Genomic DNA, 14,375 nt, shown 5'->3' on the forward strand with positions numbered 1-14,375 from the left:
GGGCTTGTGCAGCCTCAGCCCAAGCCCTGCAGGTTGGGGGGCACGCAGACCCCAGCCCCACAGATCCATCCCCATCTCTGACCCATCAACAGGTTAAACTCCCTGGCAGCCCCAAACCAATGTGACTCTGTTTACCAGCCAGGGGAGTTATTTATAGGGTGGCCAGGCTTGGGCTCTTGATTCAGCATTTGAGCGTGGGGCACAGCCCTATTTATAAACCCCTCCAGGCACCAGAGGCCACTTGCTGCCCCCCAGCTTCCCCTTGCCCTCCTAGGGTGCCCATGGCCCAGGAAACCTTCGCCTTCACCTCCTCGGCCTTGCGCTCGCTGCGGCTCCAGCGGGAGCTGCTGGAGCAGGAGGATCGCCGACGAGCCCTGGCTCGGGAATGGGCCACGCGGCGGTTCCTGCCGGCAAGCCCCCGGCCCCCCCTGCCCCCAGCCCGGCGGCCTCAGTACTGCCGGGACCCTGCAGTCCACAATGCCCTGTACACCGGGGACCTCCTGCGCATCCAGAGCATCTTTAAGGACGAGATCACCACAAACCTGGTCATGGAGATGGTCAGCGAGGAGCTGGTGTGGTCGCCGGAGCAGGGTATGAGGTGGGGGGCTGGTGGGGGGTCCGTGTCCTTCCCTGAAAAACAACAGGGAGTGGGAGGGGGTGAGGGGAGCAGGATGAGGAGTGACGGCTGAGGGTCCAGGGCTGGCTGCTCCAGCTGGGGGTGGTGGGAGGGAGGGTGCCCTGGGAAAGCAGGGCGCGATCCAGGGTTTGCTCTGCCCAGGCTCTTCCTCGCCAGGGGCTGTGTGGGGGTTCACATCGGCCCCCTGGGCTGGGCGGCGGAACGGGGGGCTGCCAAGCGGCGGCAGCCCCCGGGAGTGCCCCGGCTGAACACCTCCCCACCCCCTGGCAGGGCTGTGGGTGCTGAGCCCCCGCCGGCAGCAGACGTCGGCGCTGCGCATCGCGGCCGGCCGGGGCTTCGGGGACTGCGCCCGGCACCTGCTGCTGCGGGGGGCGGAGGTGGACGCGGTGGTGGGCGGCCGGGCCCCCCTGCACGACAGCGTGGCCGCCCCCCACCCCGACTGTGCCCGCCTGCTGCTGGCCTTCGGCGCCGACCCCAACGTGCTGAGCGCCGAGGGCGCCGCCCCCCTGCACCTCTGCGTGGCGCCGGAGAGCCTCCCGTACGGCCCCGCCCCCTCATCTGCATACGGGCCCCACCCGTGCTCCAGCCAACCGCGCGCAGGCCCCGTCCTAGGGCGGGGCTCATCTGCAGGCCGGGCCCCGCCCATACGGCACGGACACCAAGTCCCGCCCACAGCCTTATGTGCATGTCCGGCCCCGCCCACAACCTCATCTGCATGATAAACCCGCCCACAATCTCATTTGCACACTAAGTCCCACCCACCACGGAAAGCACCGCAGTCTCATTTGTATACCGAGCCCCACCTACCAATCACCGCCCACAGCCTTATCTGCATGCCAAGCCCCGCCCACCAAGCCCCACCCACAGCCTCATCAGCATGCCAAACCCTGCCCACACACCCACCCCTGCCCTCACCTGCCACAAAAGCCACGCCCACTCCCTAGCCCCCCGGCGGCTTCATCTGCATGTTAGGCTCCGCCCCCACCGGTAAGCCCCGCCCAACAGCGGGACCCCACGCCGCCGCCCCCGCGCCTCGCTGGTCCCTGGGGGGGGCCGGGAGGTGCCCGGGGTCTCCGCGGCACAGGGTCCCCCCGGCCCGTCTCACCCGCCACATCCCCCCAGGTGTGCGGAGCTGCTGCTGGCACATGGGGCGCGGGTGAACCTGGGGACGCGGGAGCGGCAGGTGACGGCGCTGCACGTGGCGGCGCGGCAGGGGCTGGTGGCCCACACAGAGCTGTACCTGCACCACGGCGCCGACCCCGCACACCGCACGCACCAAGGCGAGACCCCCCTGAACGCTGCCTGTGCTGCTGCCGAGCGCCCTGATGACGCCGAGCGCTACTACCGGGTGGCAGAGCTGCTGCTGGCAGCCGGCGCTGACCCTGGGGCCGCGGGCCGCAAGGACCACACGCCGCTGCACAACGCCTGTGCCAACGGGCAGCCCCAGCTGGCGCGGCTGCTGCTGCACCACGGCGCCAATGCCACCGTCCCCAACTGCGCTGGCTACACCCCCATGGACTGTGCCCTCCACGCCGTTGAGGAGTACCGGCATCAGCACCCTGAGGAGACCATCGCCCTCCTCCTCGGCCACGGTGCCGGCCCCGTCCACCCCAAGGTGGGCACCCAGGGGGGTGCTGTGGGGGGCCTGGGTGGCAGCCGCCCCTCGGTGACACATCTTTTTCGGCAGATGCTCAAGTTTTGCTGCCGGTACCCGCCAGCACTGGAGCTGGTGCTCAATGCCTACGACCGCATCCCCCCTGCCGAGGGCTGGCTGGGGGCTGTGCCCCCTGAGCTGTGGGAGGTAAGGGGCTGTGGGGTACCCCAGCATGCCCTGCACCTCCCCCCCCCCAGGCCCAGGTCACTCACCCCCATGCCTCTGTGCCCTTCCTTTGCAGGAGCACCCGGATTTCTATGCCTCGGTGGTGCGCATGGCGGGGCAGCCACGGCGGCTGCAGCACCTGGCCCGCTGCGCTGTCCGGCGGTGCCTGGGCACCCGCTGCCACGCCGCCGTCCCCAAGCTGGCCCTGCCGCCCCCCCTGCGCTGCTACCTCCAGCTGCCCCTCGAGGGGCTCATCTCCTGAGGGTGCCCCCCGTGACGGGATGGGGGCAAGGGGGGGCCGGAAGTCCTGTATCCCCCCCCAGGGCTGACCCTCCCCTCCCCTCCCGTGGGTGTCCCCCCCCGGGGGCACCGGTGGCATTAAAGGACGTTGCAGAGGCGGCTCTCGGCGCGGCTCCTTCCCCGCGGCGACTGGCACCGGGGGGGGGGGCGGGGGGACGGGGCAGGGGACCGAGGGCAGACACAGAGCCAGGGGCTGGCGGGGCCCGGGGGTGGTGGCTGAGCCCCTGGGGCGGGCAGTCCCCAGAGAGGGCGGCCAAGGCCCGGGCGGTGACAGGCCTGGGGACAACCCGGGCACCCACTGCCCCGCCCCGCCGCGCCCCGCCTTCTCTGATAGGCACCGCCCACTTCCGGTCCGCCGGGGGCGTGTCCCCGCGCCTTGCGCTATCAGCGTGCGCCGGGCCCCGCCCAGAGGGCGTGACGAGACGCGTGCGCGCCCGCGGCCCCGTCCCTCGGCGGCGCTGAGTGACGTGGCGCTTCCGGCGCGCGGGCGGCGGCGGGACGCGGTGGGTGCGGGCGGGACCCCCGGCGCGGCGGGGCACAGACGGGTCCCCAGGACAGCCTGGGCCTAGCGGTACCCTCCGGGCCTGGCAGGGCGACACCCCGGCTGGGACCCTCGGGCCTGCCAGGCCTCCCCTCCCCCCCGAGCGGCGCCGCCGCCCCGGATAAAGCCCCACCGGCGGTTCGGCACCCCCCGCTTGGACCGTGCCGCTTCCCCGGGGGGGCCGGGCTCGGGGCCGACTGCGGGACCAGCCGGGACGGCTTGGCCCGACGGTAACGTCGCCCCTCGCCCCGCTGGCAGCTGGCGCTGCCCCCCTCCGGGGCGGGCCTGGCCCGAACCGGGCACCGAGGGCTGCGGGAACCCCCCGGGCCGGTGAGCCGCAGGGCTCCGTCCCAGCTCGGCTTGTTGTTACAGGCGCTGCGCTCCCCTCGGCGGGACCGGGCCGTCACCTCCGAGCCTCGCGATCGCCGAGCGCTGCCAGCCCCGGCCCCGGTAACGGAGGGGAAGCCCCTGCGGTGCGGGAGTCTCTGTCCCTTCGCCCCTTGCGCGGCGGCGGCAGCAGCGGGGGTCATTTCACGGCCCAACGTGACCACGAAGCAGCCGCGGGGGTCCCCGCTGGGCACGGGGGCTCGGTGGCAAGAGAGCTGGGCTGAGCGGGGGCATCGCGGCTGCTCCAGCCCCCTCCGGAGATGGAGCCACCGGCCACCGCCTTCATCCAAGGGCTGGGGGACGAGGTGACGGTGATGGCCAGCGTGGTGGCGCTGGTCTTGGCGCTGGTCCTGGCGTGGCTGTCTACCTACGTCGCTGACAGCAGCGGCCAGCTTTTGGGAACGATCGTCACGGCGGGGGATGCGGCAGTCATCCGGCTTGGCCACATGGAGCGGTACGTGGGGACAGCGGGGGCAGCCGAGGCCCCAGAACCCCCCAGGGTCCCTGAAAACACAGAGGAGAAAACAGAAGAGGAAGCAGGGGCGGCCTCAGGGCTGGCAGCAGAGCAGGGGGGCAGCGGCAGCCCCCCCGACCCTGGCCTGGAGCCGCTGCTGGACATCCGGAGCTCGCCCAAACAGACCTCGGCCGCTGAGCCCAGCACCCTGGGCAGCCGGGGGGGGCCGCCCACCCCAGGGGGGAGCGACCTGTGCTCTGGCTTCATCAAGATCCGGCTCAAATTCCTTAATGACACAGAGGAGGTAGCTGTGGTCCGGCCCGAGGACACCGTGGGGGTTCTCAAGAGGTAAGTCCCAGGGGAGAGGGGGACACGAGGGGGTGCTGCCTGATTGCAACCCCCCCCCTGCCGCGGCACTTGGCCCTGCAGCACTTGTCTGAGAACTGCCTGAGAACAGTGGAGGGCTTTTGTCCGTTCTTGCTGCACTGCTACCCCAGCGCTTTGCTGAGGGATCCCTCCAAAAATAACGAGGAGGTGCCCATTTTAAAATAACAGGTTTAAAAGACGAGACAGCACGTGGTGGCAGCGCTGTTGATGTCCCCTGACCCGGGCCCCTCCCTGATGTTCTGATGGGTGGGGTTTCCACCAGCCCCAGATCACTTCAGGTGCATCCGTGAGCTGCACCTCTGCCATCCCTGACCTCTTCCCTCCCCCTGCAGCAAATATTTCCCAGGACAGGAGAGCCAGATGAAGTTCATCTACCGCGGGCAGCTGCTGCAGGACCAGGGGCAGACGCTGCGCTCGCTCCACATCACAGACAACTGCGTTATCCACTGCCACCGCTCCTGCAGCACCGCCACCGCCCTGCCTGACCCCAGCACCACTGCCCCTGATGCCAGCAGCCTCCCCCTGGGCACGGGGAACCTGATGGTCCCCACAGTCATGGTGGTGCTGGCAATTATCTGGTATTTCCGCATCAACTACCGGCAGCTCTTCACTGCACCGGCCACAGTCTCCTTGATTGGTGTCACCGTCCTGTTCAGCTTCCTGGTGTTTGGGATGTACGGACAGTAGGGACTCGATGCGGGGCAGGAGCTGGCCCCGTCCCTGTGGGAGCGCAGTGCTCCTATCAGCACCACTTTCTTCAGCCGGTGCGGTAGCAGTTGGGTGCCTCCTTCCCAGTCTTGGTGCTGGACTTTGCCCCCCAGAAGGGGCTGTGGCCCCCCCCAGATGCTCTCCTCCTCCTCCCCTCCACCCCCCCACCCCCCCCCCCCCCGACCCCGGCTTCAAGCACAGCTCCGGGGAGGAGCTGCCCCTGGGGCAGGGTCTCTGCCTGGTTGAATGGCAAAGCAGGTATGAGCCCAGGGCCCCACACCGGAACAGGCTGTGGCTTCCTCCCAGAGACTTTTTAAAGCAAATAAAAGGTGTAAGTCAGCCTGAGGCTTGCCTTCCTGCCCAAGGGGCCGCTGCCGGTGGCACTGTGGCTCACCGCCCTGCTGCCTTCCCTGCGCTTCTGTGTTTAAAAAAAAAAAAAAACCAAAACACAAACGCCCCACAAAGTGGATTTTTGTTAAATCAAGAGGAGAGAACCAGGCTCGGTGATGGGGGTGGTGGGGTACAATGGCCCTGCTTAATTAGACACAAATTAAGCGGAGTGCTGGCACTGAAGAGCAGCCACGAGCCAGAGATACCAAGTCAAGATGCAGTTTTATTTACAAGGGCAGCCACAACCCACTAATGGGACACACAGACCTTACAACGGCTCAACTACCCGTACGGGATGGAGAACGTGCGCAAAAATACAAGTCTCAAGCCCAGGAGGGCCCTGGGTGGCCGCTGGCTCTGCCATGTGGGCAAGGACATGGACCTGGAGTGGGTATGGGGCATATCCGAGCCCCCCAGCCCCATAACACCCCTTGGGCCCCAAACTGCGGCACCTCTCCTGCAGCTGGAGTGGCTCAAGCTGCGCCCACCCCCCACCCCCAGCCACTGCCCTCCCCAAGCAGTTGGAGGGGGGGCCTAGGGTGGTGCCTCATATTTCTGGGTGCCCAGACCCCCGTCCTCAGGGCCCCAGGGCACGCAAAGGCCAGCTCAGCGTGCTCCAGGGGCCAGGCCCCCCAGCCGCAAACCATGCCAGGAGCTGCGGTAGGGAGGGACCGCACAGAGGTCCCCCCTCATGCAGCTGGCCCCCCCCAGCAGTTTGGGGTGCCCAGGGATCAGTGGGGACACCCCCAGGTCCTGCCACAGCACTAGCCTTTAGCAGCAGTTTTAAAACAATAGTGAATCCAGAGTCAAGAGCACCATAATTTGCAAGACCCCACCGAAAGGACGAGCCACACTACCATGGCACAGGGAGGGGACAGAAGCAACACCCCTCCAGGGACACAGAGCCAAACTTGGGGTGTCAGACAGCCACTGGAGGGGTACAACAGAGGCGACGATGCCAACCCTGTCCCCGACATGGCCCCTGCAGTGGAAAACAGCTGGAGAGGGGGGCTAGCACTGGGCTGGGGGGGACCTGGGTCCAGCCAGAGGGACCTGTCCTCCCTGGGCCCACACAGAGAGATGCTGATCCCAGCCCCACTGGTTGAAGACCAGAGCCTGTGGGCTACAAACACCAGCCAGAGCTGCTGGGGGTCCCAAAGGACCCCCTCTGGCTGCAGCAGCAGGTCCACAGGGATGGAGACACAGAGCTGCCCTAGGGCCACCAGCCTGGGGATACAAGGCAGGGGGGCACTGCCTCAAAGCTGGGCTGTGTCCCTCCTCCCCACACAGAGGCCAGTTCAGAGCAGGGAAGGTCACAGCGACCCCACCCCTGCCCCGAGCTGGGGACATAGCCCTGGGTGTCCCCCACGAACAGTCCCAAACACGAAGGATGCAGCATACAGCCCCCGCGCCCCATCCCAGAGCCTGGGCAAGTCCCATGCAGGCCCTGCTGGGCCCCGAACACCCCCAGCAGCTGAATCCAGCTGCTTACAGCAGATCTGGGGTGTGGGGGGGTCCCCCACTTGTCTCCTCCAAGCAGGAACACCCCCGCCCCATCACACTCCCCCCATCCTGAGCCAGCCCGACCAGCGAGTGTTGGCCCGGGGCATGGAGAGGGGGAGCAGCCCCAGGCTGTGGGGTGATCTCAAAGCTGTGGGGCAGGAGGGATTGGTGCCCCCAGCACCCCAGTCCAGACCTTCCCTGGGGGCCCAGGTGCCCCCCACCCAGCTGGGGTAAGGGTGCTCTGGAGAAACAAGCATGGGAAGGGGCACAGCTGGTTTTTGGGCGGGTGGTGGGAAGGTAAGGGGGGTTGTGCCCCCATCTCCAAGTGAGAGACCACCCCCCTCAGAGCCCTGATGGGATACCCATGTACAGAAACTGTCACAGAATAAATAGAGGCACTGGGGTTGGGGGGAGGGGGGCTCTAATGGGGGCTCCCAAATCCAGCCCCCCCCCCCTCCCCTACCCCCTGCAGCGATGGCCAAGTCCTCCATCCTCCACGCCCCGGGTACCCGCTTTGTGTCCGAATCATGAGGCTGCCCCAGCCAGGGTGGGAGGGGCTGCCCCAGCCCGAGTCTGTCCGTCTCTCCGTCCCCCTGCCATCGGCTCCGCTGTGCTCAGTTGATGTCGTCGTAGATGCTGGGGGTGTGGGGCGCGGGGGGCTTGGGCTTCTTCTTCTTGCTGGAGCCCAGCCCCGGGGCTCCGCTCACCAGCCCCAAGTGGGGCTTCTTCTTCTTGGTCTTGCGGGACTCAGAGTTGTTTGTACCTGAGGGGGGAGAAAGGGAGGAGGTGGGGGTCTTGGGGAACAGCTGTGCCAGCAAGAGCCCCTCCAGAAGGGAGAAGATCCCCCAATCACTGACCTATACCCAGGAAAATGTACCCCAAAACTTTCCCCCCACCCCAGGAAGGTGGGTGACAAGATGTCCCAGCAGATGCCCCAGACTCTTCAAGGTGGCTTTGGGTAGCCACAGCCTGTATCCGTCCCCTCCTGTGCTGGGGAGACGCCAGGAACACCCAGTTTTGCCCCTGCCGAGGGGTCTGTGCTGCAAGATTTGCCCCCCAAACACTCACTGGCTTTTGAGGAGGCCGAGTCGGAGGGCGAGATATCGGAGGAGCCGTCCCACTGCAGCCGGCTCATGATGGCCTGGCTCTCCGCCACCTCGAAGCTGTCATTCTCCACGCTGCCCTCTGCCTCGGGCAGGGACCTGGGCAGAGGCATTACGGAGGGTCCCCAGCCCCTGGGATGAGGCGGCGGGGCACCGAGTCCGCAGTGCGGCACCCCTCAGTGCGTGGGGGATGCCAGGGGCTCAACCCAGCCCCCCACTGCCCGTCCGGATTGCATATCCCAACCCCAGCCCTACGCTTCCATCCCCTCCAGGCCACCCCGCAGGTGTCCCTGTCCCCATCACCAGAGCAGCACCCATGCAGCCCCCCCAGTCTCTGCTCATGCTGGGTGGCAGGGCCTTGTCCCTGTCCCTGCACCAGGACAGCGGCCCCGGGACCTTCCAGACCCCACGTGTGCGCTCACTTACGCGGAGGGACCCAGGAGGTAGACTCGGACCGATCTCCGCTGCTCATCAGTGTGTTGGGGACACCGCAGGGACCTGACAAACGAGACATGGGGCAGAGTCAGGCATTTCACTGTGCCCTCCCCAGCTCCCACAGGGATCCAGGCACACTGGGGACCCCCATGAAGCCTCCTGCAGCCCCACACTGAGCAAGGAAAGCCCAGGACACTCACCTGGTGCACATCTTCTTGGTGTGCTCAGAGATGACCCCGCATTGCTGGGGAGAGAAGGGGTAGGTGAGCGAGCAGCGGAGTGGCCACGCAGCCCCCAAGCTGCACTCCAGCAGGATGGCCCCGGGGATCCCAGCCCCAGCGACCCCCACCCTCCCAGGGCTGGCCTGTCCCCCAGAGCAGCCCCTATGTCCCCCAGGATTGGGACCTCCTGGGGGCCAGGGCTTCTCCAGGGGAGGATGCATGTCCCTGTCACCAAGTTCAGGGTGTGTGACTGTCCCTGTTCCCAGGCTGGAAGCCAGCCCTGCCGGGGTGGGACCATGCTGGGAGGGGTCCCGGCAGCCCCCCGGCCACACACACCCCGGCCATCTGGGGACGGGCCTTCTCCTGCGCCCTCCCGGCCACGCACCGTGGTGAGCAGCGTCCGCAGCTCCTCGGGGCCCAGCGTCTCGTAGTTGATTCCTGCCGAGTTGCTGTACTGGGGGGGAGGGGGGCAGAGAGCGGGGTCAGGGCCGGCGGGGACCGGGGCCGGCGCAGGGGATGGAAGAGGGGTCGGGTGCCATCCCCCCCCCCAGCCCCCGGGCTCACCTTGAAGGGATCGGGGTTCCCGCCGATCTCGCCTAGAAGAGAGAAGGGGCGAGGGGGGGTGAGGAGGGGCGAGGAGGGTCCCTGCCCCGGCCTGTACCCACTACCCCCTCCGTGCTCAGCCCGAGAGCCCCACCCCCGAGCAAGCCCCGCCCCCTCGTTCCCTGCTGGTTGCCCCAGCCCCGCCCCCATTCAACCCCCGCCCCCAGCTCCGCCCCGTCCCTGTCCCAGCCCCCCTCCCCGCCCCCCTGCCCTAGCCCCGCCCCCTCACCATTTTTGTGTTTCAGGGACTTGGACCTGCGCGGCGAGTTGGGGTTCTGCAACGAGAGCGGGGGCGTTGTGGGGTGCACGGTGCCCCCGGGCTCCCCCAGCCCCCTCACCCCCAGCCCCCTCACCTTATCCGATTTCCTCTTCTTCGCTGCGGGGAGAGACAGAGAAGGGACCGTTCGTACATTTTAGCTTTCCTGGTGGATTTAGCCCCAAGCGCTGCAGCAGCCGCTGCCGGGACGCCCCCAGGGTGGGGCAGCCGGGGACCCCCACATGCCTGCCCAGCACCGGGGCTCAAGGGCCACGGGGCAGCCGGAACGTGTTCCCCACCCCTCACAGGTGGCCAGGGACCCCCAGACGAGCCAGCACCCGCGCACCCCGCATCCCCTCACCTTTCTTCTCGGAGCCGTAGGACCAGTCGTTGTCGTTGATGTCATCGTTGTCCTCCTGGTCGCTCTCCGACTTGTTCATGTTGTTGCTGCTCGCGATCCTGCCCGGGGAGGGGAGGCAGGTCAGGGACCCACCGCCGGGATCCATCCTGCACCCTCCCCAGTATCCCAGGATCCATCCTGCACCCCAAGATCTGTCCTGCACCCTCCCTATCACCCCAGGATCCATCCCACACCCCATCAGCTCTGCCACGCCCACCCCAAGCAGTCCCAGCCCCATATCCAAGATGGGGGTTTCCCAGCAGCCCCCCCAAGGGAAGGTGGGGACAGAGGAGCCAGGATTCCTAGGGTTCTTTTCCAGGACGGAAGGATGCAGCAGGTTAGAGCAAGAGGAGCTGGAGGTAGGACACCAGGGCCAGGGGGCATGGGCATACACCCCCATGGTGAAAAGCAAGGGAGGGGGAGAGCCTGAATGTCCAGTTTCCACCCCAGGCTCCACTGCAGCCCCCACAGTGAGAAGAGACACAGCCCCACTCCCCCCTTGTGCCTCAGTTTCCCCACACAGGGGGGTCCGCAGGAGCCCCCAGCCCAGCTTTCTGGGGGGACGCACTCACCGCCGGTTGGCGATGCGGCTGCTGTTGCGGCCCATGCCCAGGCACTTCTCCAGGTGGGGGGCGAAGCGGGAGGCAGCGATGCTGCGGCTGCAGTTGGGGCACACGCACTCCTTGTTCTTCCACTGGTTGTACACCTGCCCGAAGATGTCCACGCCAGGCTGGTCCACGATCTCTGTGGGAGGCACAGACGTCAGCCCCCCCCCCACCATCTCCCTCTGCCCTGGAGGTGACGTTGGCTGTGATCCCACTCTCCACTGCTTTGCTCTGGGCGGGTGCTCCTTGTGCTGCCAGTCCCTTCCCAGATCCTCAGCTCGGCTTTGGGGGCCTGAAACCGGTGGTGGCGTCACAGCCAGGGGGTATCTCCTACGCCCACCCACCCAGCGCAGAGCGCCACACCTTGGGGCAATGTCTCTGGGGTTCAGTTGGCCCCAGGGCTCACAAAATGGCTCCTCTGCGACTGGATGGCCGTGTCCCAGCAGCACCAGCACTGCTGGGGGGATGCTTGGGCCACCGCACATTCAACCATCCTCGGCGCTGCTCACGCCCAAATCCCCACACCTGGGGACAACTGATCCCCAGGAGCAGGGTGCTTGCCATGTCCCCACTGCTAGTGTCCCCATGTCCCTGAGGAGCTGCGGGTGCTCACCGAAGTCCTTCATGCTGTCAGGGTCCGTGTCGTCCAGGAAGAAGTATCCGCACTTGACCGCCCGGTGGACTTCAAAGCAGAGGCCCAGGCAGGCATCTTCTACCAGGTCCGTGTAGATCTCGTGTGCGATGGCCTGGGGTGAGGGGGGGCTATGAGAGATGAGGAGATGGGGGCTGTGGGGGGGACAGGGGGACAGCCCTGGGGGGCCGCTCACCTCCAGTTTGCTGTTATCCAGGCCAGACAAAGACATATCCTCCATTTTCATTTGCAACTGCTCGTGGAGAAGTCAGGCCGAACGCTCATAGCACAGGACACCCGGGGGTCTCACTGGCGGGGGGACGGAAGCAGGGGCCACACTGGCACCTCACCGCAGCCAGCAGCACCCCCTGCCCAGCCAAGCCCCCCACCCCAGGGAACCAGCAAGGCCGCAGGGCTTCCGGGATGGCTCCAAACCCCAAAAAGCCGAGCCCTGGATTAAACCCCCCAGGAACAGGGTGGCTGGGGGAAGCAGGGGGGGCCCCCAGTCTGGCCCCCACCATGGGCATCAAGGGGATGGGGCCTGGATTCGGGCCCGCTGCCTGGCCCCTGCCAGATTCCAGGACAGCCTCTCCTTCCCGGGGTGGGGGACAGCCACCCCCTGGGCCTTGCTCACCCAGAGACCTCTCCCTGCTGGCTGCTGTGGGGAGGGGGGCAACAACATCCCCCGTGCTCCACTGCCAGCCCCCCCCCCCCCCCAAGGTCAGCCTGGGACATGGCTGGCCATCACCAAGGCATCAGGCCCCCAGAAGCTCCCCCAGCATCGTCTCCGGGTTGCAGGTGGGCCCAGGGAACTAGGGGTGCCCCCCCTGCACCCCAAAGCTGCCCCCCCAGCCCCCGAGGCGGGGTGGGTTTTGCTGCATCACCCTCCCTTGAAGGTGATGGAGGGAGGAGGCAGGGACCACTGTGTGACCCCCCCATGCACAGGGCACCCCAAACCCCTCCCCCCCCAACAGCAGGTTTAAAGAGGGGGGGCCTTAGACTCATACCAAGACACTCTGACCAGCACCGACCAGCACCCACCCGGTGGCTACTGGCCGGTGGGTCACACCCCCTGGTTGCCATGGAGAGGGGGTTCCGAGCCAACCACTGGGCCGGGGGAAGGGGGCCGGGGGAAGGGGGCCGGGGGAAGGGGGGCCGGGCCGGGAACAGGGAGGGGGCGTCCTCTTGCTCCCCCCAACCCAGCCACCCGCTTCCGGGTCTGAGCCAGGGATTTCTTCCCTCTGCCGCGGAAGGAGGAAACAGGCTGGCATCGGCTCAGGCCCGCGCCCCCCAGGGACCCTCCTGGGCTGAGAGGCCGGTGTGGCGCGGGCAGAGCCCGCGGGGGGGCCTGCCTGGTGCTGCCCCCCCCCCCCACCACCACTGCAGGCAAGGCCTAGAGAAGCTGAACAAAAGGGATGTGGGGGGGGCTGCACCCTGCCAGCCCCCCCCCCGGGGTGATGCCAGCCAGGGGGGGGCGATGCCAGCCCCCCGGGGGACACACGGCTGGGAGAGCCTCGCAGGAGCGGGGCGCTGCATCAGCTGGGGTGGGGGGCGGCTGGAGGGCAGGTGAGGGGGGGGGTCAGGGTCTGGGGGGCCCCACGGAGCGGGGTGGAGGTGGGGGAAATCGGCCGGGGGGCCCCAGCAGGGGCGCTCGGGGGGGGGTCGTGGGACATGGGTGGGTGGTGCCGGGGGGGTCCCGGCCCGGGGCCGGGCGGATCGGGGACCCCCAATGGCCGAGGGGGGGGGCCCCAAGACAGCGCGGGGCGGGGGCAGCCCGGGACCCGCCGGGGCGGGGTCACCGGGCTCCGCTCCGGTGGTGCGGGGCCCCACGGCGGGGCGGGGCCCCCGGGACGGCGACTGCGGCCTGGGCGGGGTCAGTCGGTCACTCACCGGCGCGGAGGGGCCCGGAGGGGCCAGGCCGGGGCCGGGTCAGCGGCCCCCGCAGCTCCGCCGCGGGGCCCGGCGGCGGCTCGCCATGCTCGGCGGCAGCGCCGCCCGCCCGCCCTCCCGGGGCCGGGGCCGGGGCCGGAGCCGGGCCGGGGGGGCCGGGCCGCAGCGGGAGCGGTGCGCGGAGCGGGCCGGGCCTGGCGCTCCCTCCGCCCGGCGGCGGTGGCCCGAGGCGGGGGGTGGTGGGGGGAAGGGGCGGGGCGCCGCAGCCGGCGCGCGCACGGCCCGCCCCCGCGCCCCGCCGCCAATGGGGAGGCGCCGTGCGGGGCGCGGCCAATGGGAACGGCCGCCACCGCCGCCGCCGCGCGGGGCCGGCACTTTGTCGGGGGGCGCGGGAGTGGGCGGGGCCTGGTGGTGGGCGGGGCCTGGGGCCCTCCCAGCGGGTGCCCCGGGGGTTTCCCCGGGCCCTCTGCAGAACCCCCTGGGAGCCCGATCCCCGAGGCTCCCCGGTCTCAGGGACCCCCTCGTCCCCACGGTCCCCCCCACCCCTATGGATCCCCCCGGATCCCCTCCCTTCCCAAAGATCCCCCTTTCCCCATGGATCTCCCCCATCCCCACGGATCCCTCCTACCCTTACAGACCCCCCAGTGACCCCCAGGGATCCCCCCCAGATAATGGCTCCGACGGAGTCCCCTAACCGTCATCACTACAGGCCCCCGCAGTGATCCTAACAGATCCCTATGCCATTACGGATCCCTCCACCAATAACCCCAGCTTTCCCCCACCACCACCAGCGTTCCCTACAAACACCCATGGATTTCCCCCAGCCCCCCAAATGACCCCTAGGGATCCCCCCCGAAGTGGATCCCCCCCGAGTGATCTCCCCCTTGATCCCCCCAGCCACAACACAGGTGGGGGAAAAACACTCTTCACGCTTTTTTTTTTTTCCTAAAGTTTTATTTTTTATAGTAATGACATGAGAACAGAAACATTATTTTTCACTTTATTATACAAAAAAAAAAAAACAAACAAAAAACTCAAAAAAACTCAAAAAAAACCCAACAACAAAAAAAAAGAACCGAAACCCAAGCAAACCGGGACACCGCAG

General features: G+C 67.9%; 3 protein-coding genes across 5 annotated transcripts; 2 read left to right on the top strand and 1 right to left on the bottom strand.

Annotated features, from left to right (window-relative positions):
• Window positions 1–75: 75 nt before the first annotated feature.
• Window positions 76–2,857, top strand: ASB16 (ankyrin repeat and SOCS box containing 16). Its single transcript, XM_037410998.1, has 5 exons — window positions 76–591; window positions 908–1,175; window positions 1,760–2,252; window positions 2,325–2,438; window positions 2,533–2,857. The coding sequence occupies exons 1-5, from the start codon at window positions 282–284 to the stop codon at window positions 2,716–2,718; spliced, it is 1,371 nt and encodes a 456-aa protein (XP_037266895.1). The 5' UTR covers window positions 76–281; the 3' UTR covers window positions 2,719–2,857.
• Window positions 2,858–3,225: 368 nt separating this feature from the next.
• TMUB2 (transmembrane and ubiquitin like domain containing 2) lies at window positions 3,226–5,573 on the top strand. 2 transcript variants are annotated; one of them, XM_037411280.1, is made up of 3 exons: window positions 3,226–3,527; window positions 3,670–4,486; window positions 4,858–5,573. In XM_037411280.1, the coding sequence occupies exons 2-3, from the start codon at window positions 3,945–3,947 to the stop codon at window positions 5,210–5,212; spliced, it is 897 nt and encodes a 298-aa protein (XP_037267177.1). In that variant the 5' UTR covers window positions 3,226–3,527; window positions 3,670–3,944; the 3' UTR covers window positions 5,213–5,573. The 2 variants fall into 2 exon arrangements, with proteins under 2 accessions (XP_037267177.1, XP_037267178.1); XM_037411281.1 differs by having other exon boundaries at window positions 3,231–3,259.
• Window positions 5,574–5,826: 253 nt separating this feature from the next.
• ATXN7L3 (ataxin 7 like 3) lies at window positions 5,827–13,381 on the bottom strand. Of its 2 annotated transcripts, XM_037411283.1 has the most exons (13): window positions 13,271–13,381; window positions 11,577–11,689; window positions 11,363–11,495; window positions 10,717–10,888; window positions 10,106–10,203; window positions 9,842–9,864; window positions 9,718–9,763; window positions 9,450–9,481; window positions 9,271–9,339; window positions 8,865–8,908; window positions 8,656–8,727; window positions 8,195–8,328; window positions 5,827–7,889 (listed from the first exon to the last, which is right to left on the bottom strand). In XM_037411283.1, the coding sequence occupies exons 2-13, from the start codon at window positions 11,625–11,627 to the stop codon at window positions 7,741–7,743; spliced, it is 1,023 nt and encodes a 340-aa protein (XP_037267180.1). In that variant the 5' UTR covers window positions 11,628–11,689; window positions 13,271–13,381; the 3' UTR covers window positions 5,827–7,740. The 2 variants fall into 2 exon arrangements, with proteins under 2 accessions (XP_037267180.1, XP_037267179.1); XM_037411282.1 differs by having other exon boundaries at window positions 9,718–9,864.
• Between the last annotated feature and the right edge of the window lie 994 nt (window positions 13,382–14,375).

The sequence above is a fragment of the Falco rusticolus genome, chromosome 18 (genome assembly GCF_015220075.1).
Source record: "Falco rusticolus isolate bFalRus1 chromosome 18, bFalRus1.pri, whole genome shotgun sequence".
Classification (NCBI taxonomy): Eukaryota; Metazoa; Chordata; class Aves; order Falconiformes; family Falconidae; genus Falco; species Falco rusticolus.